Genomic DNA, 27,583 nt, shown 5'->3' with positions numbered 1-27,583 from the left:
GGTCTTATTGTGCATACATTCAGAATATTCAGATACCCAAATTTTGACATAATATGATGATGGTAGTGATTGCAATAATAAGAAAGCACAACTGATTCTAATAATAAATTACTTTAATTAAAGTTTAGGAGTCATGCCTGTATGTTTTTAATTACTAAAACAATAAAAATGAGTTTGTAAGTAAAAGAGAACTCTTAATTTCCATTATTAAATGTTACTTCTGATACATTTCTTAATAAACATTCGCAGGACCCTTTGGAAACAAAGTTAGGAAAATAGATTAGAACGTGAATTTTTCCGTTTTCAGGCGATATTATATAATGTTCACAAAAAGGATTATTATGTAGTTTACTATCCTTAATATTATGATTCAAAGTATACAATACGCAATTACACAACTTTTTTAGGAATTGTCCTGTTTTTGAATATATATGTGTTTTTATATTATAAGATATGATGCAACAAATACATACGTAGAGAACATTCATGCACCTTTTTATTTTATAGTGTTTTTATTAACATGAAATTCATACCATATAATTACCCATTTAAGTCATTTAAAAATATACAGTTGAGTGACTTGTAGTACATTTAAATGCTGTGCAACCAACAGCATTAGGTAATTCCAGAAAACTCCGTTCCTCAAAGAAACTCCATAAACATTAATTAGTTACTCCAAAAACACCTGTCCTTTCTTGCTCCTGACAACAACTAATTTGCTTTCTGATCCAGTAGACTTACTTATTCTGGATATTACATTTGAGTGAAATCAGAGAACAGGTAAGCTTTTATTCTGGCTTTTTACACTCAGTAGATTTTTTTGCAAGTTTATACATGTCACAGCATAGATCAGTATCTAATCCCTTTTAATGGATGCATAATAATCCCTTTTGTGCATATGCCTCAATCTGTTTACATATTCAGCAGCTGATGGACATTTGAGAGGTTTTTTTCCCATTTTTTTGACTAAGAATACTACTACAAACATTCATATACAAGGTTTAGTTGTAACATCTATTTTTAATTATCAGGGGCTGTGATTAGACATTGAATTGCTGGGTTATATGGTTACTGTGTTCAGGTTTTTGTGTTAACTGTCAGAGTGTTTTCCACATTCGGCCTGTCTTTGGGTATCTTGAGACAACACACACCATTGTGTGTTGTTTTTTTATGAGGATCTTTCTTGACAAGCAAGATAACAACTTTTAATTTCACCACTTTCTCTTGGATTTTCGTTTTCATAACAGATTCTTTATTTACTAACTGAAAAGCTGCCACAGTGTCATTTTCTTTAGTTCTTCTGACAGTAGTCATGATTGGAAATATGATGAATAAATATGTTGAAAGTTACAAAAGTGAGCCCCTTGTCCGTGTTAGTTGCCTTTGCTGTTTAGCTTGAGAACCTTATGTAAGCTCTGTCTGAGCTCCTTGTTTTTGAGTGCATACACCATGGGGTTGAGGGCAGGAGGGATGATGTTTTCTAATACATTGAGTAGAACTGTGATAAGAAGAACAGTTTTTGGTACAAAATGGGTGATGGAAATAACAACAACGACTGTGTAGAACAATAGGATTAGGATGAGGTGGGAAGTGCAGGTACTTAGGGCCTTGGATGCAGCTTCTGCTGAGTTCAGCTTCAGCACAGACTGGAGTATCGAAACATAGGATAAAATAATCCCACCCAGGTCACTTCCCAGGAGGGTCCAGACCAGAATTACCTGGTAGAGCTTGTTGATTGTCCTGTCATCACAGGATAGGCTAGTGACTGCAAAAGTAGAGCACAGACAGTGCTCAATTTGGTTCTGTGAGCAGTAGTGTCTCTGAGCAGCCAACACGGGCACTGGGATGGTAGTTAGGGTATTTCTGAGTGCCATGAACACAGTTGCTTTGACCACAAAAGATTCAGTAATTACTGACGGATAGCGTAGTGGTTGACAAATGGCTACATATCTGTCTATAGCCATGCAGACGAAGATGCCTGACTCCATGCACATAAAACAATGTATGACATACATCTGAGCAAAGCACTCTGGGAGGCTGATGACTTTAGCATTGAACCATAGGATGGCCAGAATCTTGGGTGTGATGTTGGTGGCCAGGCCCATGTCTACCACAGCCAGGACCCCCAGGAAATAGTACATAGGCTGGTGCAGTGCTGCCTCTTGTTTGATGGTGTGGAGGACTAGGATGTTGGCAGCAAGAGCTAAGAGGTAGAGCAGAGCCAGGGGCAGGGAGAGCCAGTGCTGCCACTCATGAATGCCTGGGAACCCCATCAGGAGGAACTCGGAGACCTGGACGTTAGATCCGTTGGAATGTCTGGGATCGTGGAACATCTTTCACTAAGAAAAAAATCATTTATGGTTATTTTTAATAATAATCTCTCTGAAATTACCCTATTGTAAAAGTTGAAAAGGAGTCAGCAAGGTTCATGTCCTCATGTAGGATATTCTTCATCTTTTTTCTCAGTCTGCCACCGACAGTTATTGCACATTTCTAGTGAAACACGACCTGTGGAAGCACTTTCTATGCTTTGTCTCAGTTAATCATTAGAAAAACTTCATAAAGCATATCACATTATTTCCATCCTCTCACACTTGATGAATATAGGATTAGAGTTATCAGGACTTTGGTCTTTATCTTCCTACATGAGTCATGGAATATGGACAAGAGTAAACAATCTGATATCCCTGAGTGGCCTCTCTTTTTCTAATTAATTGTAGAGTTACTGCGTAAAATGAGACTAGAGATTTTATTTGTGGAGAAATATATATAACAGATTAGATTATAGAAAAACAAAAGAAACCTATTTCTGTTAAACACATGAGAATTTTTAAATAATCATAAACATTATTTAACTTTAATTAAAATGTATGTGGTAAGTTAGTGCAGCCAGTTTTTAGTGAAGAAACCAGTATTCAGAATTATGAATAAGATACAGGAAGCCAAGTAACTCTATAAGAAAGAGAAGTATGTTTTGGGAATCTCAGTATTCCTTAAATCCAATTGGTTCTGGTTTGAGTAACTTTCCCCTATTCGGATGTACCTTTTCTTCTTGGAGCCATGTGGATACTCACATTGCATAATGCGAGTATAATAAAGTGGACTTTAAAGAAATGAATTTGAGATAAATGTTTTCAAATTAACGTACTAAAATCAAATGACTGTCTAAACAGATTTCATGGTTCAATTATTTATTCATTTTTGAATGTGAAAACTGAAACAAATTTTCATGTTTTGTTTCTACCAAATGTGTGCTATTTATTATTTGTTTCCTTTCAGTACTTGAAATATTAAAGACTTAATGTAAAGATACGTAATATTAAAAAATGTTTTGGCCCGAAATTATAGTATCTAGAGAACACTTGTGTGAATGTACAATTTATAGATACACTCATCCTAACCCAAGTAATGTTTTTCCATTATACTTATAACACAATGAAGGAAGGTAGAATCAAAATAATATATATTTATACAAGCTATGCTGTTCCGTGTATTGTTTGCATAACATGTTAACTTCAGTTATTTATTTTTATAGCTTTCTTTCTCATTTTCCTTAATTTTAATCCATTTCTCAAATGTCTTGCTACCTTTGACTTTTATTTCTTTCTTAAGAGAAAGTCTTTAAAAGCTGATTTGAAATTCCAGCGGTGAGTGAGTCTCACCAATCAGAAGCATTCACTCTGAGTGATGTGTAGGGACCTACTGCCTTCATTGTTTGCATCCTTACTGGGATGCCAATCTTTCCAGAAAGAATCCACCAATCCACATCCTGGAGGAATACGTGATGGGTGCCAGTGTTCTTGGAGTTGAGTAGTAGGGCTCTGTGCCTCTCACACTCAAATGTGAATATTGCTTTCAAGTTTCTCATTTTTTATGATTCCTCATTGTTCTTCATCATGCTTGACACGTTTGCATCTATACTACATATGAATGTGTCTTCCAAGAACAAACTTCCAGTCATCATAAGAGGGTAGTTAATGTTTAGGAAACTGGATGAATCAGAGATCATGTTGCTCCTTATTCCATTTTTCTACCTACAGCCCTGTTGTATCTTTACTTGTAATGAAGAATAAGAGATTAGACACTTGAAATTGTAAAGCAACACAAGGCAAACTAGTTAATAAGAGCACTCTTCAAAGACCCCTCTGGCGTCATCAGAAACTATTAAGTCTCTTAGAGGAACAGATAGAAATGGCAACTAAGCAAAATTTTGAAGGAAATACAGAAACTCTTAAAAGGGGAAGAGACAAATGCTTTCAGACATGTGGCATGATTGGGATTCTGCCAGATCAGCGTTCTCTCCTGTTATGGTTTGCTGAGTCCCACTCACACCACACTGGTATTTTTTGCCTTGTGATTCAGCAATCACTGTTCTATTTTGTGTCCCCCCACTGCCAAATTCGGCTTCAATCATCACCTTCTTCTAGAAGACTCAACTCCCTCTGAGAGCATAGAGAGCCACCCTTCAAATCTTAATATGATGTCGTTGGGAAGGAGGCAGGCTTTTAAGAAAGGAATATATTCGTTGATGTATGAGTCTCTTTTTTAAAACTTTAACACCATGGTAGTATAAAATCCTGTTAATATTCTTGTATCTATCACAATTTTACCACACCCTTATATTTGGATATTTTGTGTTTATATTTGTAGTTGCATGTCTACAAAGGCCTCATGAACATTACAGATGTCAATAGATGTTTTTGAGTGATTAAGCAGATTAATGTATAAATGAATCAAATTTCACAATAGTCTTTAAGAGTTATTATTCTGTAATCTAATTATTATCTCTTGGAAAACATAAAGGGGATACCAAATTAAATAGAACCACAATGTGCATATCATAAATCAACAAAGAACCTAAATCTCTAAAAAATATTTTCCCTTAATAAAATAAATGAAACAAAAGAAATCCCAAGAAAATAGAATACAAGGCAGCAAACAAATCAAGTATTGTAGAATGTACAATGAAGTTCAAGTATTTAAAATATACTACATAGGATTATATTTCACATAGATTTATATGAATATTATGCTATAAAATATATATGTATATTAGTAAAACATGTATTTTGAATACTGGAATAAATGCAAAGCAAACTATACACAGGTATGCACAAAAAATTTTTAGATTGGCCAAACCATACTAACAAACCAAACACGTACACCAAAACTGTTTAGACAGTATTAATGTCTGACAAAATAAAAGCTAACCCAGATGTTGGATCAGGAGCTCTACTGAGAAACAACAGATGACATTCTTGACACAGGGCAATAAATGCTGATTGTACCAAATTGTTTGTCCAGGTTTGATACGATTTTCCATAAGCAATGTAAGAAAAGCCCTAAAATTATCATTTAAATTCTGTCCATGGCAAAAAAGGAGGAAATCATTTAAATTAATCAAAACTCTTTAGCTAATCCTCAGTTTCCTGTTTAGCAATACTGGTGTAAATTTGCATCAGTAATTGCAGGAGTACCTAAAGCGTTTCAATGGGCACTATAGACACATGGGTACTAAGAGCGTACAATACTAGAATCTGTTTCCGTACATAAAATAATTGTATTCAAGTTTCTTTCTGTTTGTGAGTAAGTTTATCTTTGATGTTTGTATATGTTATATTTTCCCATTTCTTTTGAAAATAATCATTAAGAAAAATATGTAATAACTCACATGTAATCTAGAGAGAGAGATACAGATTTACTGAAACATAATGGATTACCCTGAACATAAGATAAACATTGGAAAGTATTTTCGAAATATATTTGACTAGTGTACACAGATTGTCAAAGATATTGAAAAAGAATCATTCCCCATTGCTTCTCAGTGCTTTGGAGCCGTCAGCTGTTCACTCTATGTGTCCATGCAACAGAAGAAGGTAGAAAAATTACAGAAATCATAGATTCTCATACATAGAGAATAGGAAATATATCTCTGAGATTCCTTGTGCTCTATTTTTAAGAATATTTTTCCTATGAGATATCTATCTTACTTTATCCCTCGAATTTCTATGTGGTACTTGTAATGTTAATACTAAAGCTGGTTTTATTGTTACAAGTGAAGTTTAGGTCCATCTTCAATACATTTGCCAAACTCTCAGTTAAAGAGCCATGCTTATACCACATAATATAGTATGAACCACGTATTATATTAGACTGTTTCTAAAAGAAATTTAAAATAATTTTGGTTCATCAGAACTTAATTTATACAAGGGAAATGCACTTGTATTATGCTGTTGGTGCGGCATGTATGTTGAAATAGGAACATTGAAGCATGTATATCACCACTTAGTAAGTACAAAATACATATGCTTTGATGTCTATTCTCACTCCCAGAGCCCAAAGATAAGTGTGTTTCCTCTCTAGACGAGCCTGAAGTTTACATCCCATGGTGGACTTCTCTTAGTATGACTCAGGGATCCTCCAAGTAGACTTTGCTATCTAAAATGGAAGGAACACAGTCACAAATAGATCTCTCTAAATGAAGCCATTGCATTGGGCTCATACGTGAGGTCACTGGGAGGGAAGGTAGGAAGCAGGAGTGTCTGAACCAGGAATGAGAACTGTCCTCTAGCTACTCCACTTCTGGTCCTGAGGGTGAGTCATAGCCCGGCTCCGCTACAGCAGAACCAAAGGTTCCTCTCTGATAGGTAAACAACATAGATTTCATGATGGCAGGTGGCACTGAATTGTAATCTGAGAATTGGGGAAATAAACATTTTCAATAAAAGCCAATCTTTTATCACACTTATGCCTTTTACTGGGTGGGTGGAATCAAATCTGTGTCTCTGAGAATATCATAATCAATTCCTATACAGAGTCTCTCTCCAGTTTATGTTAGTGCTGACAGCACTAACAATCCTGAGACAGTCCCCCGTTTGTTTGTCTTTTACTACCTTAGTTTCTGGATAGCAAAACAGGGAGCTGAGTCCAATCTGGTCCAGGTACTCAGGGTTTTGGTCAAAAACATTGTGATTCTCCCATATATGTACACACACAACCTTAAATCTCAAAATCCCTTGATATCTGTACTATTGAACTGAATCTTTAAAGAAAACAGTGTGTTGTATATCTCAAGGGTATATTACTCAACATTAAAGAAACAGGTGCTAGTATGGGAATCAGCTAACCCAATTCCTAGGAGGAAAGGAGTTCAAGCTTTACATTTTTTTAAATAAAATAAAATCTTTATATTTTCATTGAAAAATCTTGACATGTAACATTGTCTAAATTAAGGTATACAGTATAATAATTTGATGCATTCATATATTGTAAATGGTCACTGAAGTAATAATAAGCACCTCTATCATATTAAATAATTTCCTTTGTTTTTCTGGATGAACTAGTCATGATATAGTCTCTTAGCAAATTTCATCTTGATAACCCAATATTGTTGACTATACATAGACTGTGCGTTAGCTCTCTACAGCTCATGTACTACTCGTTGCCAAGTTTGTAATCTTCATGTCTGTGCCTTCCCCCAACCCACATATTCTGTAACCGTGATATTTCTGTTTTTTTTTCCTTGAGTCTGGCATTGTTAGGTTCCACAGATAATTAGTATCACACAGTAATTGTCTTTCTCTCTCTGACTCATCTGAGGTAAGATAGTGCTCAAGTTCTTGTCATATTACTGCAACTAACAGGATGACTCTGCTTCATGGCTGCTGGCAGAAAAAGTATATATCATATATATATAAATATATCATACCTTTTTCCATTCATCTGTTGATTGGCACTTAGATTGTTTCCATATATTGGCTATAGTGAATAATGCTGCAGTAAATATCGGGGTGTTTGTATCTCTTTTAGATCCTGTTTTCATTTCCTTTGCATATAACCAGAAGTGGAACTGTCTGATTACAGTGTGTCTTGGAGGTCTTCTTACATTGATACAATGCAATGTTTTGTTAGCTTCATGGATTTCTAAATTTAATTCCTTCCACAGCTTTGGAAAGTTCACTAATATTTCTTTAAATAAACATTCTTCTCTTTTTATGCTTCACATGTCCTTCTGGTACACCAACTTTATTATATTTATTTTACTAATCAAATCCAGTAACTCTGGTAGGTTTTCTTCACTTTTTCAAAATTTATTTCTCCCTCTTTTCTGAGTCATCTGTACACTTGTATCCTCCAGTTACTTACTCTCACTTCTTCAGGTCTGCTTATTTACTGATGCTCTTTATTGCATTATTATTATTATCGTTTATATTCTCTATGTTCAGAATTTCTATTTGCGTCCTTTTCATAACTCCATTTTCTTTGGTGAAAAACCTGATGTTCATTAAATTTGTTCCCGTGTCCATTGAATTGCCTCTCTAAGTTTTCTTGTACCTCCTTTTTATTTCTTCATTAACAGCTATTTTAAACTCATTGTTAGATAACAATATCCTGTACCTTTGAGATCAGTTGCTGGAGGATAATCATTTTCTTTTTGTGATACCAAATTTCCAATATATACACATCTCCTTTTGCATTTGAAGTAGCAAACACCCTCCTTAGTTAAGGATTTGTGTTTATTTTGGTGATACATTTTTAAGTCTGGCAGTAAGAGAGCTTTCTTTTGTATTCCAGAAGGTGGCACTGTAGATGGAGTTTGTGGCAGTAAAGGTTCTCGTGCTGGAACTGGCTCTCCTGGATGCAGTTGGGTGTGTGCACAAGGAACTGACAACAGAGTGGGGGAGGCGTGGGCTCAGCACCCATGGCCTGGTAGAGGCAACCTTAAGTGGGTTTCTCAAATCAAGGTCCATGATCAGGCATCCTGCTGAAATCCTAACGGGGGAACAGCAGGAATGACGTTCTCTTCTGCCTCCTTCCCTTTCTCTCCCCTCCTCTAGTCATGGAGATCCTCCCTCAGAAACCCAGGAGCTGTTGGGCAGTTACATTGCGTTGGGAGCGTCGGGAGCGTCGGGGAGGCCTCTGAATCTGCCAAAATCTAGCAATTTACAGTGCTGCCCTGGGGATGAAGCTCACCTTGGCGAATTGCTTCCTCTCCTCTGCCTCCAAATACCTCTTTGTCCACCTCCAGTGGCAGGCTGGATTCTAGTATTAGTCTGAATCACCACAATTTTTCTTTCTCCCCTGGGTATCCACCCAGTTTGTACTTCCAAGTTCCTTTTTTCCCAGCATAGTGAGTGCGTATGTCAGGCTCCCTGAATCCCTTGAATCTATAGCCCCCGCCAATGTCCTATCTGCCTGTACTCTGATACATGGGCAGGTAGAAACCTCCCAGGTGTGAAGGTGTATAATGCTGAAGCATCCAAGTTTGGTTATAGATATTCAATTAGTTGTAAATCAAAGGAAAGAGAAAAAAGTAATTACTCAGGCTGCCTTGATTCTGATGCCACCTAGCTTTACAGTGTTACCCCCCTGTCAGATGATAAATAAATAATAGAATTTCATGAGCATATATTGACATTTGTGTGTATTTGTGTGTGGAAAAGTACATATGGGGAGGGTTGGAATGACACAAGCTAATTTTAACTAATGTTAGCTATTTTAATATTTATTGAAGAGTTTTGTTTCTCTTGAGACACAAGTTGAAAGCGCTCACAATGTCTCATGGAGATTCAGTCACTCTCACACATTCATATGTTCTTCAGTTGGTTTATTTATTTTTTCTTCTAAGTAAGATTGATTTTAAATATTTTGAAATTATGGAAATTCATGAAAAGTGTGGTCTTATTGTGCATACATTCAGAATATTCAGATACCCAAATTTTGACATAATATGATGATGGTAGTGATTGCAATAATAAGAAAGCACAACTGATTCTAATAATAAATTACTTTAATTAAAGTTTAGGAGTCATGCCTGTATGTTTTTAATTACTAAAACAATAAAAATGAGTTTGTAAGTAAAAGAGAACTCTTAATTTCCATTATTAAATGTTACTTCTGATACATTTCTTAATAAACATTCGCAGGACCCTTTGGAAACAAAGTTAGGAAAATAGATTAGAACGTGAATTTTTCCGTTTTCAGGCGATATTATATAATGTTCACAAAAAGGATTATTATGTAGTTTACTATCCTTAATATTATGATTCAAAGTATACAATACGCAATTACACAACTTTTTTAGGAATTGTCCTGTTTTTGAATATATATGTGTTTTTATATTATAAGATATGATGCAACAAATACATACGTAGAGAACATTCATGCACCTTTTTATTTTATAGTGTTTTTATTAACATGAAATTCATACCATATAATTACCCATTTAAGTCATTTAAAAATATACAGTTGAGTGACTTGTAGTACATTTAAATGCTGTGCAACCAACAGCATTAGGTAATTCCAGAAAACTCCGTTCCTCAAAGAAACTCCATAAACATTAATTAGTTACTCCAAAAACACCTGTCCTTTCTTGCTCCTGACAACAACTAATTTGCTTTCTGATCCAGTAGACTTACTTATTCTGGATATTACATTTGAGTGAAATCAGAGAACAGGTAAGCTTTTATTCTGGCTTTTTACACTCAGTAGATTTTTTTGCAAGTTTATACATGTCACAGCATAGATCAGTATCTAATCCCTTTTAATGGATGCATAATAATCCCTTTTGTGCATATGCCTCAATCTGTTTACATATTCAGCAGCTGATGGACATTTGAGAGGTTTTTTTCCCATTTTTTTGACTAAGAATACTACTACAAACATTCATATACAAGGTTTAGTTGTAACATCTATTTTTAATTATCAGGGGCTGTGATTAGACATTGAATTGCTGGGTTATATGGTTACTGTGTTCAGGTTTTTGTGTTAACTGTCAGAGTGTTTTCCACATTCGGCCTGTCTTTGGGTATCTTGAGACAACACACACCATTGTGTGTTGTTTTTTTATGAGGATCTTTCTTGACAAGCAAGATAACAACTTTTAATTTCACCACTTTCTCTTGGATTTTCGTTTTCATAACAGATTCTTTATTTACTAACTGAAAAGCTGCCACAGTGTCATTTTCTTTAGTTCTTCTGACAGTAGTCATGATTGGAAATATGATGAATAAATATGTTGAAAGTTACAAAAGTGAGCCCCTTGTCCGTGTTAGTTGCCTTTGCTGTTTAGCTTGAGAACCTTATGTAAGCTCTGTCTGAGCTCCTTGTTTTTGAGTGCATACACCATGGGGTTGAGGGCAGGAGGGATGATGTTTTCTAATACATTGAGTAGAACTGTGATAAGAAGAACAGTTTTTGGTACAAAATGGGTGATGGAAATAACAACAACGACTGTGTAGAACAATAGGATTAGGATGAGGTGGGAAGTGCAGGTACTTAGGGCCTTGGATGCAGCTTCTGCTGAGTTCAGCTTCAGCACAGACTGGAGTATCGAAACATAGGATAAAATAATCCCACCCAGGTCACTTCCCAGGAGGGTCCAGACCAGAATTACCTGGTAGAGCTTGTTGATTGTCCTGTCATCACAGGATAGGCTAGTGACTGCAAAAGTAGAGCACAGACAGTGCTCAATTTGGTTCTGTGAGCAGTAGTGTCTCTGAGCAGCCAACACGGGCACTGGGATGGTAGTTAGGGTATTTCTGAGTGCCATGAACACAGTTGCTTTGACCACAAAAGATTCAGTAATTACTGACGGATAGCGTAGTGGTTGACAAATGGCTACATATCTGTCTATAGCCATGCAGACGAAGATGCCTGACTCCATGCACATAAAACAATGTATGACATACATCTGAGCAAAGCACTCTGGGAGGCTGATGACTTTAGCATTGAACCATAGGATGGCCAGAATCTTGGGTGTGATGTTGGTGGCCAGGCCCATGTCTACCACAGCCAGGACCCCCAGGAAATAGTACATAGGCTGGTGCAGTGCTGCCTCTTGTTTGATGGTGTGGAGGACTAGGATGTTGGCAGCAAGAGCTAAGAGGTAGAGCAGAGCCAGGGGCAGGGAGAGCCAGTGCTGCCACTCATGAATGCCTGGGAACCCCATCAGGAGGAACTCGGAGACCTGGACGTTAGATCCGTTGGAATGTCTGGGATCGTGGAACATCTTTCACTAAGAAAAAAATCATTTATGGTTATTTTTAATAATAATCTCTCTGAAATTACCCTATTGTAAAAGTTGAAAAGGAGTCAGCAAGGTTCATGTCCTCATGTAGGATATTCTTCATCTTTTTTCTCAGTCTGCCACCGACAGTTATTGCACATTTCTAGTGAAACACGACCTGTGGAAGCACTTTCTATGCTTTGTCTCAGTTAATCATTAGAAAAACTTCATAAAGCATATCACATTATTTCCATCCTCTCACACTTGATGAATATAGGATTAGAGTTATCAGGACTTTGGTCTTTATCTTCCTACATGAGTCATGGAATATGGACAAGAGTAAACAATCTGATATCCCTGAGTGGCCTCTCTTTTTCTAATTAATTGTAGAGTTACTGCGTAAAATGAGACTAGAGATTTTATTTGTGGAGAAATATATATAACAGATTAGATTATAGAAAAACAAAAGAAACCTATTTCTGTTAAACACATGAGAATTTTTAAATAATCATAAACATTATTTAACTTTAATTAAAATGTATGTGGTAAGTTAGTGCAGCCAGTTTTTAGTGAAGAAACCAGTATTCAGAATTATGAATAAGATACAGGAAGCCAAGTAACTCTATAAGAAAGAGAAGTATGTTTTGGGAATCTCAGTATTCCTTAAATCCAATTGGTTCTGGTTTGAGTAACTTTCCCCTATTCGGATGTACCTTTTCTTCTTGGAGCCATGTGGATACTCACATTGCATAATGCGAGTATAATAAAGTGGACTTTAAAGAAATGAATTTGAGATAAATGTTTTCAAATTAACGTACTAAAATCAAATGACTGTCTAAACAGATTTCATGGTTCAATTATTTATTCATTTTTGAATGTGAAAACTGAAACAAATTTTCATGTTTTGTTTCTACCAAATGTGTGCTATTTATTATTTGTTTCCTTTCAGTACTTGAAATATTAAAGACTTAATGTAAAGATACGTAATATTAAAAAATGTTTTGGCCCGAAATTATAGTATCTAGAGAACACTTGTGTGAATGTACAATTTATAGATACACTCATCCTAACCCAAGTAATGTTTTTCCATTATACTTATAACACAATGAAGGAAGGTAGAATCAAAATAATATATATTTATACAAGCTATGCTGTTCCGTGTATTGTTTGCATAACATGTTAACTTCAGTTATTTATTTTTATAGCTTTCTTTCTCATTTTCCTTAATTTTAATCCATTTCTCAAATGTCTTGCTACCTTTGACTTTTATTTCTTTCTTAAGAGAAAGTCTTTAAAAGCTGATTTGAAATTCCAGCGGTGAGTGAGTCTCACCAATCAGAAGCATTCACTCTGAGTGATGTGTAGGGACCTACTGCCTTCATTGTTTGCATCCTTACTGGGATGCCAATCTTTCCAGAAAGAATCCACCAATCCACATCCTGGAGGAATACGTGATGGGTGCCAGTGTTCTTGGAGTTGAGTAGTAGGGCTCTGTGCCTCTCACACTCAAATGTGAATATTGCTTTCAAGTTTCTCATTTTTTATGATTCCTCATTGTTCTTCATCATGCTTGACACGTTTGCATCTATACTACATATGAATGTGTCTTCCAAGAACAAACTTCCAGTCATCATAAGAGGGTAGTTAATGTTTAGGAAACTGGATGAATCAGAGATCATGTTGCTCCTTATTCCATTTTTCTACCTACAGCCCTGTTGTATCTTTACTTGTAATGAAGAATAAGAGATTAGACACTTGAAATTGTAAAGCAACACAAGGCAAACTAGTTAATAAGAGCACTCTTCAAAGACCCCTCTGGCGTCATCAGAAACTATTAAGTCTCTTAGAGGAACAGATAGAAATGGCAACTAAGCAAAATTTTGAAGGAAATACAGAAACTCTTAAAAGGGGAAGAGACAAATGCTTTCAGACATGTGGCATGATTGGGATTCTGCCAGATCAGCGTTCTCTCCTGTTATGGTTTGCTGAGTCCCACTCACACCACACTGGTATTTTTTGCCTTGTGATTCAGCAATCACTGTTCTATTTTGTGTCCCCCCACTGCCAAATTCGGCTTCAATCATCACCTTCTTCTAGAAGACTCAACTCCCTCTGAGAGCATAGAGAGCCACCCTTCAAATCTTAATATGATGTCGTTGGGAAGGAGGCAGGCTTTTAAGAAAGGAATATATTCGTTGATGTATGAGTCTCTTTTTTAAAACTTTAACACCATGGTAGTATAAAATCCTGTTAATATTCTTGTATCTATCACAATTTTACCACACCCTTATATTTGGATATTTTGTGTTTATATTTGTAGTTGCATGTCTACAAAGGCCTCATGAACATTACAGATGTCAATAGATGTTTTTGAGTGATTAAGCAGATTAATGTATAAATGAATCAAATTTCACAATAGTCTTTAAGAGTTATTATTCTGTAATCTAATTATTATCTCTTGGAAAACATAAAGGGGATACCAAATTAAATAGAACCACAATGTGCATATCATAAATCAACAAAGAACCTAAATCTCTAAAAAATATTTTCCCTTAATAAAATAAATGAAACAAAAGAAATCCCAAGAAAATAGAATACAAGGCAGCAAACAAATCAAGTATTGTAGAATGTACAATGAAGTTCAAGTATTTAAAATATACTACATAGGATTATATTTCACATAGATTTATATGAATATTATGCTATAAAATATATATGTATATTAGTAAAACATGTATTTTGAATACTGGAATAAATGCAAAGCAAACTATACACAGGTATGCACAAAAAATTTTTAGATTGGCCAAACCATACTAACAAACCAAACACGTACACCAAAACTGTTTAGACAGTATTAATGTCTGACAAAATAAAAGCTAACCCAGATGTTGGATCAGGAGCTCTACTGAGAAACAACAGATGACATTCTTGACACAGGGCAATAAATGCTGATTGTACCAAATTGTTTGTCCAGGTTTGATACGATTTTCCATAAGCAATGTAAGAAAAGCCCTAAAATTATCATTTAAATTCTGTCCATGGCAAAAAAGGAGGAAATCATTTAAATTAATCAAAACTCTTTAGCTAATCCTCAGTTTCCTGTTTAGCAATACTGGTGTAAATTTGCATCAGTAATTGCAGGAGTACCTAAAGCGTTTCAATGGGCACTATAGACACATGGGTACTAAGAGCGTACAATACTAGAATCTGTTTCCGTACATAAAATAATTGTATTCAAGTTTCTTTCTGTTTGTGAGTAAGTTTATCTTTGATGTTTGTATATGTTATATTTTCCCATTTCTTTTGAAAATAATCATTAAGAAAAATATGTAATAACTCACATGTAATCTAGAGAGAGAGATACAGATTTACTGAAACATAATGGATTACCCTGAACATAAGATAAACATTGGAAAGTATTTTCGAAATATATTTGACTAGTGTACACAGATTGTCAAAGATATTGAAAAAGAATCATTCCCCATTGCTTCTCAGTGCTTTGGAGCCGTCAGCTGTTCACTCTATGTGTCCATGCAACAGAAGAAGGTAGAAAAATTACAGAAATCATAGATTCTCATACATAGAGAATAGGAAATATATCTCTGAGATTCCTTGTGCTCTATTTTTAAGAATATTTTTCCTATGAGATATCTATCTTACTTTATCCCTCGAATTTCTATGTGGTACTTGTAATGTTAATACTAAAGCTGGTTTTATTGTTACAAGTGAAGTTTAGGTCCATCTTCAATACATTTGCCAAACTCTCAGTTAAAGAGCCATGCTTATACCACATAATATAGTATGAACCACGTATTATATTAGACTGTTTCTAAAAGAAATTTAAAATAATTTTGGTTCATCAGAACTTAATTTATACAAGGGAAATGCACTTGTATTATGCTGTTGGTGCGGCATGTATGTTGAAATAGGAACATTGAAGCATGTATATCACCACTTAGTAAGTACAAAATACATATGCTTTGATGTCTATTCTCACTCCCAGAGCCCAAAGATAAGTGTGTTTCCTCTCTAGACGAGCCTGAAGTTTACATCCCATGGTGGACTTCTCTTAGTATGACTCAGGGATCCTCCAAGTAGACTTTGCTATCTAAAATGGAAGGAACACAGTCACAAATAGATCTCTCTAAATGAAGCCATTGCATTGGGCTCATACGTGAGGTCACTGGGAGGGAAGGTAGGAAGCAGGAGTGTCTGAACCAGGAATGAGAACTGTCCTCTAGCTACTCCACTTCTGGTCCTGAGGGTGAGTCATAGCCCGGCTCCGCTACAGCAGAACCAAAGGTTCCTCTCTGATAGGTAAACAACATAGATTTCATGATGGCAGGTGGCACTGAATTGTAATCTGAGAATTGGGGAAATAAACATTTTCAATAAAAGCCAATCTTTTATCACACTTATGCCTTTTACTGGGTGGGTGGAATCAAATCTGTGTCTCTGAGAATATCATAATCAATTCCTATACAGAGTCTCTCTCCAGTTTATGTTAGTGCTGACAGCACTAACAATCCTGAGACAGTCCCCCGTTTGTTTGTCTTTTACTACCTTAGTTTCTGGATAGCAAAACAGGGAGCTGAGTCCAATCTGGTCCAGGTACTCAGGGTTTTGGTCAAAAACATTGTGATTCTCCCATATATGTACACACACAACCTTAAATCTCAAAATCCCTTGATATCTGTACTATTGAACTGAATCTTTAAAGAAAACAGTGTGTTGTATATCTCAAGGGTATATTACTCAACATTAAAGAAACAGGTGCTAGTATGGGAATCAGCTAACCCAATTCCTAGGAGGAAAGGAGTTCAAGCTTTACATTTTTTTAAATAAAATAAAATCTTTATATTTTCATTGAAAAATCTTGACATGTAACATTGTCTAAATTAAGGTATACAGTATAATAATTTGATGCATTCATATATTGTAAATGGTCACTGAAGTAATAATAAGCACCTCTATCATATTAAATAATTTCCTTTGTTTTTCTGGATGAACTAGTCATGATATAGTCTCTTAGCAAATTTCATCTTGATAACCCAATATTGTTGACTATACATAGACTGTGCGTTAGCTCTCTACAGCTCATGTACTACTCGTTGCCAAGTTTGTAATCTTCATGTCTGTGCCTTCCCCCAACCCACATATTCTGTAACCGTGATATTTCTGTTTTTTTTTCCTTGAGTCTGGCATTGTTAGGTTCCACAGATAATTAGTATCACACAGTAATTGTCTTTCTCTCTCTGACTCATCTGAGGTAAGATAGTGCTCAAGTTCTTGTCATATTACTGCAACTAACAGGATGACTCTGCTTCATGGCTGCTGGCAGAAAAAGTATATATCATATATATATAAATATATCATACCTTTTTCCATTCATCTGTTGATTGGCACTTAGATTGTTTCCATATATTGGCTATAGTGAATAATGCTGCAGTAAATATCGGGGTGTTTGTATCTCTTTTAGATCCTGTTTTCATTTCCTTTGCATATAACCAGAAGTGGAACTGTCTGATTACAGTGTGTCTTGGAGGTCTTCTTACATTGATACAATGCAATGTTTTGTTAGCTTCATGGATTTCTAAATTTAATTCCTTCCACAGCTTTGGAAAGTTCACTAATATTTCTTTAAATAAACATTCTTCTCTTTTTATGCTTCACATGTCCTTCTGGTACACCAACTTTATTATATTTATTTTACTAATCAAATCCAGTAACTCTGGTAGGTTTTCTTCACTTTTTCAAAATTTATTTCTCCCTCTTTTCTGAGTCATCTGTACACTTGTATCCTCCAGTTACTTACTCTCACTTCTTCAGGTCTGCTTATTTACTGATGCTCTTTATTGCATTATTATTATTATCGTTTATATTCTCTATGTTCAGAATTTCTATTTGCGTCCTTTTCATAACTCCATTTTCTTTGGTGAAAAACCTGATGTTCATTAAATTTGTTCCCGTGTCCATTGAATTGCCTCTCTAAGTTTTCTTGTACCTCCTTTTTATTTCTTCATTAACAGCTATTTTAAACTCATTGTTAGATAACAATATCCTGTACCTTTGAGATCAGTTGCTGGAGGATAATCATTTTCTTTTTGTGATACCAAATTTCCAATATATACACATCTCCTTTTGCATTTGAAGTAGCAAACACCCTCCTTAGTTAAGGATTTGTGTTTATTTTGGTGATACATTTTTAAGTCTGGCAGTAAGAGAGCTTTCTTTTGTATTCCAGAAGGTGGCACTGTAGATGGAGTTTGTGGCAGTAAAGGTTCTCGTGCTGGAACTGGCTCTCCTGGATGCAGTTGGGTGTGTGCACAAGGAACTGACAACAGAGTGGGGGAGGCGTGGGCTCAGCACCCATGGCCTGGTAGAGGCAACCTTAAGTGGGTTTCTCAAATCAAGGTCCATGATCAGGCATCCTGCTGAAATCCTAACGGGGGAACAGCAGGAATGACGTTCTCTTCTGCCTCCTTCCCTTTCTCTCCCCTCCTCTAGTCATGGAGATCCTCCCTCAGAAACCCAGGAGCTGTTGGGCAGTTACATTGCGTTGGGAGCGTCGGGAGCGTCGGGGAGGCCTCTGAATCTGCCAAAATCTAGCAATTTACAGTGCTGCCCTGGGGATGAAGCTCACCTTGGCGAATTGCTTCCTCTCCTCTGCCTCCAAATACCTCTTTGTCCACCTCCAGTGGCAGGCTGGATTCTAGTATTAGTCTGAATCACCACAATTTTTCTTTCTCCCCTGGGTATCCACCCAGTTTGTACTTCCAAGTTCCTTTTTTCCCAGCATAGTGAGTGCGTATGTCAGGCTCCCTGAATCCCTTGAATCTATAGCCCCCGCCAATGTCCTATCTGCCTGTACTCTGATACATGGGCAGGTAGAAACCTCCCAGGTGTGAAGGTGTATAATGCTGAAGCATCCAAGTTTGGTTATAGATATTCAATTAGTTGTAAATCAAAGGAAAGAGAAAAAAGTAATTACTCAGGCTGCCTTGATTCTGATGCCACCTAGCTTTACAGTGTTACCCCCCTGTCAGATGATAAATAAATAATAGAATTTCATGAGCATATATTGACATTTGTGTGTATTTGTGTGTGGAAAAGTACATATGGGGAGGGTTGGAATGACACAAGCTAATTTTAACTAATGTTAGCTATTTTAATATTTATTGAAGAGTTTTGTTTCTCTTGAGACACAAGTTGAAAGCGCTCACAATGTCTCATGGAGATTCAGTCACTCTCACACATTCATATGTTCTTCAGTTGGTTTATTTATTTTTTCTTCTAAGTAAGATTGATTTTAAATATTTTGAAATTATGGAAATTCATGAAAAGTGTGGTCTTATTGTGCATACATTCAGAATATTCAGATACCCAAATTTTGACATAATATGATGATGGTAGTGATTGCAATAATAAGAAAGCACAACTGATTCTAATAATAAATTACTTTAATTAAAGTTTAGGAGTCATGCCTGTATGTTTTTAATTACTAAAACAATAAAAATGAGTTTGTAAGTAAAAGAGAACTCTTAATTTCCATTATTAAATGTTACTTCTGATACATTTCTTAATAAACATTCGCAGGACCCTTTGGAAACAAAGTTAGGAAAATAGATTAGAACGTGAATTTTTCCGTTTTCAGGCGATATTATATAATGTTCACAAAAAGGATTATTATGTAGTTTACTATCCTTAATATTATGATTCAAAGTATACAATACGCAATTACACAACTTTTTTAGGAATTGTCCTGTTTTTGAATATATATGTGTTTTTATATTATAAGATATGATGCAACAAATACATACGTAGAGAACATTCATGCACCTTTTTATTTTATAGTGTTTTTATTAACATGAAATTCATACCATATAATTACCCATTTAAGTCATTTAAAAATATACAGTTGAGTGACTTGTAGTACATTTAAATGCTGTGCAACCAACAGCATTAGGTAATTCCAGAAAACTCCGTTCCTCAAAGAAACTCCATAAACATTAATTAGTTACTCCAAAAACACCTGTCCTTTCTTGCTCCTGACAACAACTAATTTGCTTTCTGATCCAGTAGACTTACTTATTCTGGATATTACATTTGAGTGAAATCAGAGAACAGGTAAGCTTTTATTCTGGCTTTTTACACTCAGTAGATTTTTTTGCAAGTTTATACATGTCACAGCATAGATCAGTATCTAATCCCTTTTAATGGATGCATAATAATCCCTTTTGTGCATATGCCTCAATCTGTTTACATATTCAGCAGCTGATGGACATTTGAGAGGTTTTTTTCCCATTTTTTTGACTAAGAATACTACTACAAACATTCATATACAAGGTTTAGTTGTAACATCTATTTTTAATTATCAGGGGCTGTGATTAGACATTGAATTGCTGGGTTATATGGTTACTGTGTTCAGGTTTTTGTGTTAACTGTCAGAGTGTTTTCCACATTCGGCCTGTCTTTGGGTATCTTGAGACAACACACACCATTGTGTGTTGTTTTTTTATGAGGATCTTTCTTGACAAGCAAGATAACAACTTTTAATTTCACCACTTTCTCTTGGATTTTCGTTTTCATAACAGATTCTTTATTTACTAACTGAAAAGCTGCCACAGTGTCATTTTCTTTAGTTCTTCTGACAGTAGTCATGATTGGAAATATGATGAATAAATATGTTGAAAGTTACAAAAGTGAGCCCCTTGTCCGTGTTAGTTGCCTTTGCTGTTTAGCTTGAGAACCTTATGTAAGCTCTGTCTGAGCTCCTTGTTTTTGAGTGCATACACCATGGGGTTGAGGGCAGGAGGGATGATGTTTTCTAATACATTGAGTAGAACTGTGATAAGAAGAACAGTTTTTGGTACAAAATGGGTGATGGAAATAACAACAACGACTGTGTAGAACAATAGGATTAGGATGAGGTGGGAAGTGCAGGTACTTAGGGCCTTGGATGCAGCTTCTGCTGAGTTCAGCTTCAGCACAGACTGGAGTATCGAAACATAGGATAAAATAATCCCACCCAGGTCACTTCCCAGGAGGGTCCAGACCAGAATTACCTGGTAGAGCTTGTTGATTGTCCTGTCATCACAGGATAGGCTAGTGACTGCAAAAGTAGAGCACAGACAGTGCTCAATTTGGTTCTGTGAGCAGTAGTGTCTCTGAGCAGCCAACACGGGCACTGGGATGGTAGTTAGGGTATTTCTGAGTGCCATGAACACAGTTGCTTTGACCACAAAAGATTCAGTAATTACTGACGGATAGCGTAGTGGTTGACAAATGGCTACATATCTGTCTATAGCCATGCAGACGAAGATGCCTGACTCCATGCACATAAAACAATGTATGACATACATCTGAGCAAAGCACTCTGGGAGGCTGATGACTTTAGCATTGAACCATAGGATGGCCAGAATCTTGGGTGTGATGTTGGTGGCCAGGCCCATGTCTACCACAGCCAGGACCCCCAGGAAATAGTACATAGGCTGGTGCAGTGCTGCCTCTTGTTTGATGGTGTGGAGGACTAGGATGTTGGCAGCAAGAGCTAAGAGGTAGAGCAGAGCCAGGGGCAGGGAGAGCCAGTGCTGCCACTCATGAATGCCTGGGAACCCCATCAGGAGGAACTCGGAGACCTGGACGTTAGATCCGTTGGAATGTCTGGGATCGTGGAACATCTTTCACTAAGAAAAAAATCATTTATGGTTATTTTTAATAATAATCTCTCTGAAATTACCCTATTGTAAAAGTTGAAAAGGAGTCAGCAAGGTTCATGTCCTCATGTAGGATATTCTTCATCTTTTTTCTCAGTCTGCCACCGACAGTTATTGCACATTTCTAGTGAAACACGACCTGTGGAAGCACTTTCTATGCTTTGTCTCAGTTAATCATTAGAAAAACTTCATAAAGCATATCACATTATTTCCATCCTCTCACACTTGATGAATATAGGATTAGAGTTATCAGGACTTTGGTCTTTATCTTCCTACATGAGTCATGGAATATGGACAAGAGTAAACAATCTGATATCCCTGAGTGGCCTCTCTTTTTCTAATTAATTGTAGAGTTACTGCGTAAAATGAGACTAGAGATTTTATTTGTGGAGAAATATATATAACAGATTAGATTATAGAAAAACAAAAGAAACCTATTTCTGTTAAACACATGAGAATTTTTAAATAATCATAAACATTATTTAACTTTAATTAAAATGTATGTGGTAAGTTAGTGCAGCCAGTTTTTAGTGAAGAAACCAGTATTCAGAATTATGAATAAGATACAGGAAGCCAAGTAACTCTATAAGAAAGAGAAGTATGTTTTGGGAATCTCAGTATTCCTTAAATCCAATTGGTTCTGGTTTGAGTAACTTTCCCCTATTCGGATGTACCTTTTCTTCTTGGAGCCATGTGGATACTCACATTGCATAATGCGAGTATAATAAAGTGGACTTTAAAGAAATGAATTTGAGATAAATGTTTTCAAATTAACGTACTAAAATCAAATGACTGTCTAAACAGATTTCATGGTTCAATTATTTATTCATTTTTGAATGTGAAAACTGAAACAAATTTTCATGTTTTGTTTCTACCAAATGTGTGCTATTTATTATTTGTTTCCTTTCAGTACTTGAAATATTAAAGACTTAATGTAAAGATACGTAATATTAAAAAATGTTTTGGCCCGAAATTATAGTATCTAGAGAACACTTGTGTGAATGTACAATTTATAGATACACTCATCCTAACCCAAGTAATGTTTTTCCATTATACTTATAACACAATGAAGGAAGGTAGAATCAAAATAATATATATTTATACAAACTATGCTGTTCCGTGTATTGTTTGCATAACATGTTAACTTCAGTTATTTATTTTTATAGCTTTCTTTCTCATTTTCCTTAATTTTAATCCATTTCTCAAATGTCTTGCTACCTTTGACTTTTATTTCTTTCTTAAGAGAAAGTCTTTAAAAGCTGATTTGAAATTCCAGCGGTGAGTGAGTCTCACCAATCAGAAGCATTCACTCTGAGTGATGTGTAGGGACCTACTGCCTTCATTGTTTGCATCCTTACTGGGATGCCAATCTTTCCAGAAAGAATCCACCAATCCACATCCTGGAGGAATACGTGATGGGTGCCAGTGTTCTTGGAGTTGAGTAGTAGGGCTCTGTGCCTCTCACACTCAAATGTGAATATTGCTTTCAAGTTTCTCATTTTTTATGATTCCTCATTGTTCTTCATCATGCTTGACACGTTTGCATCTATACTACATATGAATGTGTCTTCCAAGAACAAACTTCCAGTCATCATAAGAGGGTAGTTAATGTTTAGGAAACTGGATGAATCAGAGATCATGTTGCTCCTTATTCCATTTTTCTACCTACAGCCCTGTTGTATCTTTACTTGTAATGAAGAATAAGAGATTAGACACTTGAAATTGTAAAGCAACACAAGGCAAACTAGTTAATAAGAGCACTCTTCAAAGACCCCTCTGGCGTCATCAGAAACTATTAAGTCTCTTAGAGGAACAGATAGAAATGGCAACTAAGCAAAATTTTGAAGGAAATACAGAAACTCTTAAAAGGGGAAGAGACAAATGCTTTCAGACATGTGGCATGATTGGGATTCTGCCAGATCAGCGTTCTCTCCTGTTATGGTTTGCTGAGTCCCACTCACACCACACTGGTATTTTTTGCCTTGTGATTCAGCAATCACTGTTCTATTTTGTGTCCCCCCACTGCCAAATTCGGCTTCAATCATCACCTTCTTCTAGAAGACTCAACTCCCTCTGAGAGCATAGAGAGCCACCCTTCAAATCTTAATATGATGTCGTTGGGAAGGAGGCAGGCTTTTAAGAAAGGAATATATTCGTTGATGTATGAGTCTCTTTTTTAAAACTTTAACACCATGGTAGTATAAAATCCTGTTAATATTCTTGTATCTATCACAATTTTACCACACCCTTATATTTGGATATTTTGTGTTTATATTTGTAGTTGCATGTCTACAAAGGCCTCATGAACATTACAGATGTCAATAGATGTTTTTGAGTGATTAAGCAGATTAATGTATAAATGAATCAAATTTCACAATAGTCTTTAAGAGTTATTATTCTGTAATCTAATTATTATCTCTTGGAAAACATAAAGGGGATACCAAATTAAATAGAACCACAATGTGCATATCATAAATCAACAAAGAACCTAAATCTCTAAAAAATATTTTCCCTTAATAAAATAAATGAAACAAAAGAAATCCCAAGAAAATAGAATACAAGGCAGCAAACAAATCAAGTATTGTAGAATGTACAATGAAGTTCAAGTATTTAAAATATACTACATAGGATTATATTTCACATAGATTTATATGAATATTATGCTATAAAATATATATGTATATTAGTAAAACATGTATTTTGAATACTGGAATAAATGCAAAGCAAACTATACACAGGTATGCACAAAAAATTTTTAGATTGGCCAAACCATACTAACAAACCAAACACGTACACCAAAACTGTTTAGACAGTATTAATGTCTGACAAAATAAAAGCTAACCCAGATGTTGGATCAGGAGCTCTACTGAGAAACAACAGATGACATTCTTGACACAGGGCAATAAATGCTGATTGTACCAAATTGTTTGTCCAGGTTTGATACGATTTTCCATAAGCAATGTAAGAAAAGCCCTAAAATTATCATTTAAATTCTGTCCATGGCAAAAAAGGAGGAAATCATTTAAATTAATCAAAACTCTTTAGCTAATCCTCAGTTTCCTGTTTAGCAATACTGGTGTAAATTTGCATCAGTAATTGCAGGAGTACCTAAAGCGTTTCAATGGGCACTATAGACACATGGGTACTAAGAGCGTACAATACTAGAATCTGTTTCCGTACATAAAATAATTGTATTCAAGTTTCTTTCTGTTTGTGAGTAAGTTTATCTTTGATGTTTGTATATGTTATATTTTCCCATTTCTTTTGAAAATAATCATTAAGAAAAATATGTAATAACTCACATGTAATCTAGAGAGAGAGATACAGATTTACTGAAACATAATGGATTACCCTGAACATAAGATAAACATTGGAAAGTATTTTCGAAATATATTTGACTAGTGTACACAGATTGTCAAAGATATTGAAAAAGAATCATTCCCCATTGCTTCTCAGTGCTTTGGAGCCGTCAGCTGTTCACTCTATGTGTCCATGCAACAGAAGAAGGTAGAAAAATTACAGAAATCATAGATTCTCATACATAGAGAATAGGAAATATATCTCTGAGATTCCTTGTGCTCTATTTTTAAGAATATTTTTCCTATGAGATATCTATCTTACTTTATCCCTCGAATTTCTATGTGGTACTTGTAATGTTAATACTAAAGCTGGTTTTATTGTTACAAGTGAAGTTTAGGTCCATCTTCAATACATTTGCCAAACTCTCAGTTAAAGAGCCATGCTTATACCACATAATATAGTATGAACCACGTATTATATTAGACTGTTTCTAAAAGAAATTTAAAATAATTTTGGTTCATCAGAACTTAATTTATACAAGGGAAATGCACTTGTATTATGCTGTTGGTGCGGCATGTATGTTGAAATAGGAACATTGAAGCATGTATATCACCACTTAGTAAGTACAAAATACATATGCTTTGATGTCTATTCTCACTCCCAGAGCCCAAAGATAAGTGTGTTTCCTCTCTAGACGAGCCTGAAGTTTACATCCCATGGTGGACTTCTCTTAGTATGACTCAGGGATCCTCCAAGTAGACTTTGCTATCTAAAATGGAAGGAACACAGTCACAAATAGATCTCTCTAAATGAAGCCATTGCATTGGGCTCATACGTGAGGTCACTGGGAGGGAAGGTAGGAAGCAGGAGTGTCTGAACCAGGAATGAGAACTGTCCTCTAGCTACTCCACTTCTGGTCCTGAGGGTGAGTCATAGCCCGGCTCCGCTACAGCAGAACCAAAGGTTCCTCTCTGATAGGTAAACAACATAGATTTCATGATGGCAGGTGGCACTGAATTGTAATCTGAGAATTGGGGAAATAAACATTTTCAATAAAAGCCAATCTTTTATCACACTTATGCCTTTTACTGGGTGGGTGGAATCAAATCTGTGTCTCTGAGAATATCATAATCAATTCCTATACAGAGTCTCTCTCCAGTTTATGTTAGTGCTGACAGCACTAACAATCCTGAGACAGTCCCCCGTTTGTTTGTCTTTTACTACCTTAGTTTCTGGATAGCAAAACAGGGAGCTGAGTCCAATCTGGTCCAGGTACTCAGGGTTTTGGTCAAAAACATTGTGATTCTCCCATATATGTACACACACAACCTTAAATCTCAAAATCCCTTGATATCTGTACTATTGAACTGAATCTTTAAAGAAAACAGTGTGTTGTATATCTCAAGGGTATATTACTCAACATTAAAGAAACAGGTGCTAGTATGGGAATCAGCTAACCCAATTCCTAGGAGGAAAGGAGTTCAAGCTTTACATTTTTTTAAATAAAATAAAATCTTTATATTTTCATTGAAAAATCTTGACATGTAACATTGTCTAAATTAAGGTATACAGTATAATAATTTGATGCATTCATATATTGTAAATGGTCACTGAAGTAATAATAAGCACCTCTATCATATTAAATAATTTCCTTTGTTTTTCTGGATGAACTAGTCATGATATAGTCTCTTAGCAAATTTCATCTTGATAACCCAATATTGTTGACTATACATAGACTGTGCGTTAGCTCTCTACAGCTCATGTACTACTCGTTGCCAAGTTTGTAATCTTCATGTCTGTGCCTTCCCCCAACCCACATATTCTGTAACCGTGATATTTCTGTTTTTTTTTCCTTGAGTCTGGCATTGTTAGGTTCCACAGATAATTAGTATCACACAGTAATTGTCTTTCTCTCTCTGACTCATCTGAGGTAAGATAGTGCTCAAGTTCTTGTCATATTACTGCAACTAACAGGATGACTCTGCTTCATGGCTGCTGGCAGAAAAAGTATATATCATATATATATAAATATATCATACCTTTTTCCATTCATCTGTTGATTGGCACTTAGATTGTTTCCATATATTGGCTATAGTGAATAATGCTGCAGTAAATATCGGGGTGTTTGTATCTCTTTTAGATCCTGTTTTCATTTCCTTTGCATATAACCAGAAGTGGAACTGTCTGATTACAGTGTGTCTTGGAGGTCTTCTTACATTGATACAATGCAATGTTTTGTTAGCTTCATGGATTTCTAAATTTAATTCCTTCCACAGCTTTGGAAAGTTCACTAATATTTCTTTAAATAAACATTCTTCTCTTTTTATGCTTCACATGTCCTTCTGGTACACCAACTTTATTATATTTATTTTACTAATCAAATCCAGTAACTCTGGTAGGTTTTCTTCACTTTTTCAAAATTTATTTCTCCCTCTTTTCTGAGTCATCTGTACACTTGTATCCTCCAGTTACTTACTCTCACTTCTTCAGGTCTGCTTATTTACTGATGCTCTTTATTGCATTATTATTATTATCGTTTATATTCTCTATGTTCAGAATT

The 27,583-nt window shown here is 35.6% G+C and overlaps 3 protein-coding genes across 3 annotated transcripts; all 3 read right to left on the bottom strand.

Moving 5' to 3' along the window:
- Positions 1-79: 79 nt before the first annotated feature.
- LOC140844225 (olfactory receptor 56B2-like) lies at positions 80-8,010 on the bottom strand. Its single transcript, XM_073215703.1, has 2 exons — positions 7,709-8,010; positions 80-2,339 (listed from the first exon to the last, which is right to left on the bottom strand). Exon 2 carries the CDS (start codon positions 2,331-2,333, stop codon positions 1,374-1,376), a length of 960 nt encoding a protein of 319 aa, XP_073071804.1. The 5' UTR covers positions 2,334-2,339; positions 7,709-8,010; the 3' UTR covers positions 80-1,373.
- A 1,746-nt stretch (positions 8,011-9,756) lies between these two features.
- Positions 9,757-17,687, bottom strand: LOC140844224 (olfactory receptor 56B2-like). The gene is made up of 2 exons (XM_073215702.1): positions 17,386-17,687; positions 9,757-12,016 (listed from the first exon to the last, which is right to left on the bottom strand). The coding sequence occupies exon 2, from the start codon at positions 12,008-12,010 to the stop codon at positions 11,051-11,053; it is 960 nt and encodes a 319-aa protein (XP_073071803.1). The 5' UTR covers positions 12,011-12,016; positions 17,386-17,687; the 3' UTR covers positions 9,757-11,050.
- Positions 17,688-19,433: 1,746 nt separating this feature from the next.
- LOC140844223 (olfactory receptor 56B2-like) lies at positions 19,434-27,364 on the bottom strand. The gene is made up of 2 exons (XM_073215701.1): positions 27,063-27,364; positions 19,434-21,693 (listed from the first exon to the last, which is right to left on the bottom strand). The coding sequence occupies exon 2, from the start codon at positions 21,685-21,687 to the stop codon at positions 20,728-20,730; it is 960 nt and encodes a 319-aa protein (XP_073071802.1). The 5' UTR covers positions 21,688-21,693; positions 27,063-27,364; the 3' UTR covers positions 19,434-20,727.
- Positions 27,365-27,583: the final 219 nt, after the last annotated feature.

Source organism: Manis javanica, chromosome 11 (genome assembly GCF_040802235.1).
Source record: "Manis javanica isolate MJ-LG chromosome 11, MJ_LKY, whole genome shotgun sequence".
In the NCBI taxonomy this organism is placed as follows: Eukaryota; Metazoa; Chordata; class Mammalia; order Pholidota; family Manidae; genus Manis; species Manis javanica.
This window is presented reverse-complemented; position numbering and strand designations above follow the sequence as displayed.

Excerpts from the sequence above, each read along its gene's own strand:
- LOC140844225 (XM_073215703.1), bottom strand. The coding sequence starts at position 2,333 with ATGTTCCACGATCCCAGACATTCCAACGGATCTAACGTCCAGGTCTCC.
- LOC140844224 (XM_073215702.1), bottom strand. The coding sequence starts at position 12,010 with ATGTTCCACGATCCCAGACATTCCAACGGATCTAACGTCCAGGTCTCC.
- LOC140844223 (XM_073215701.1), bottom strand. The coding sequence starts at position 21,687 with ATGTTCCACGATCCCAGACATTCCAACGGATCTAACGTCCAGGTCTCC.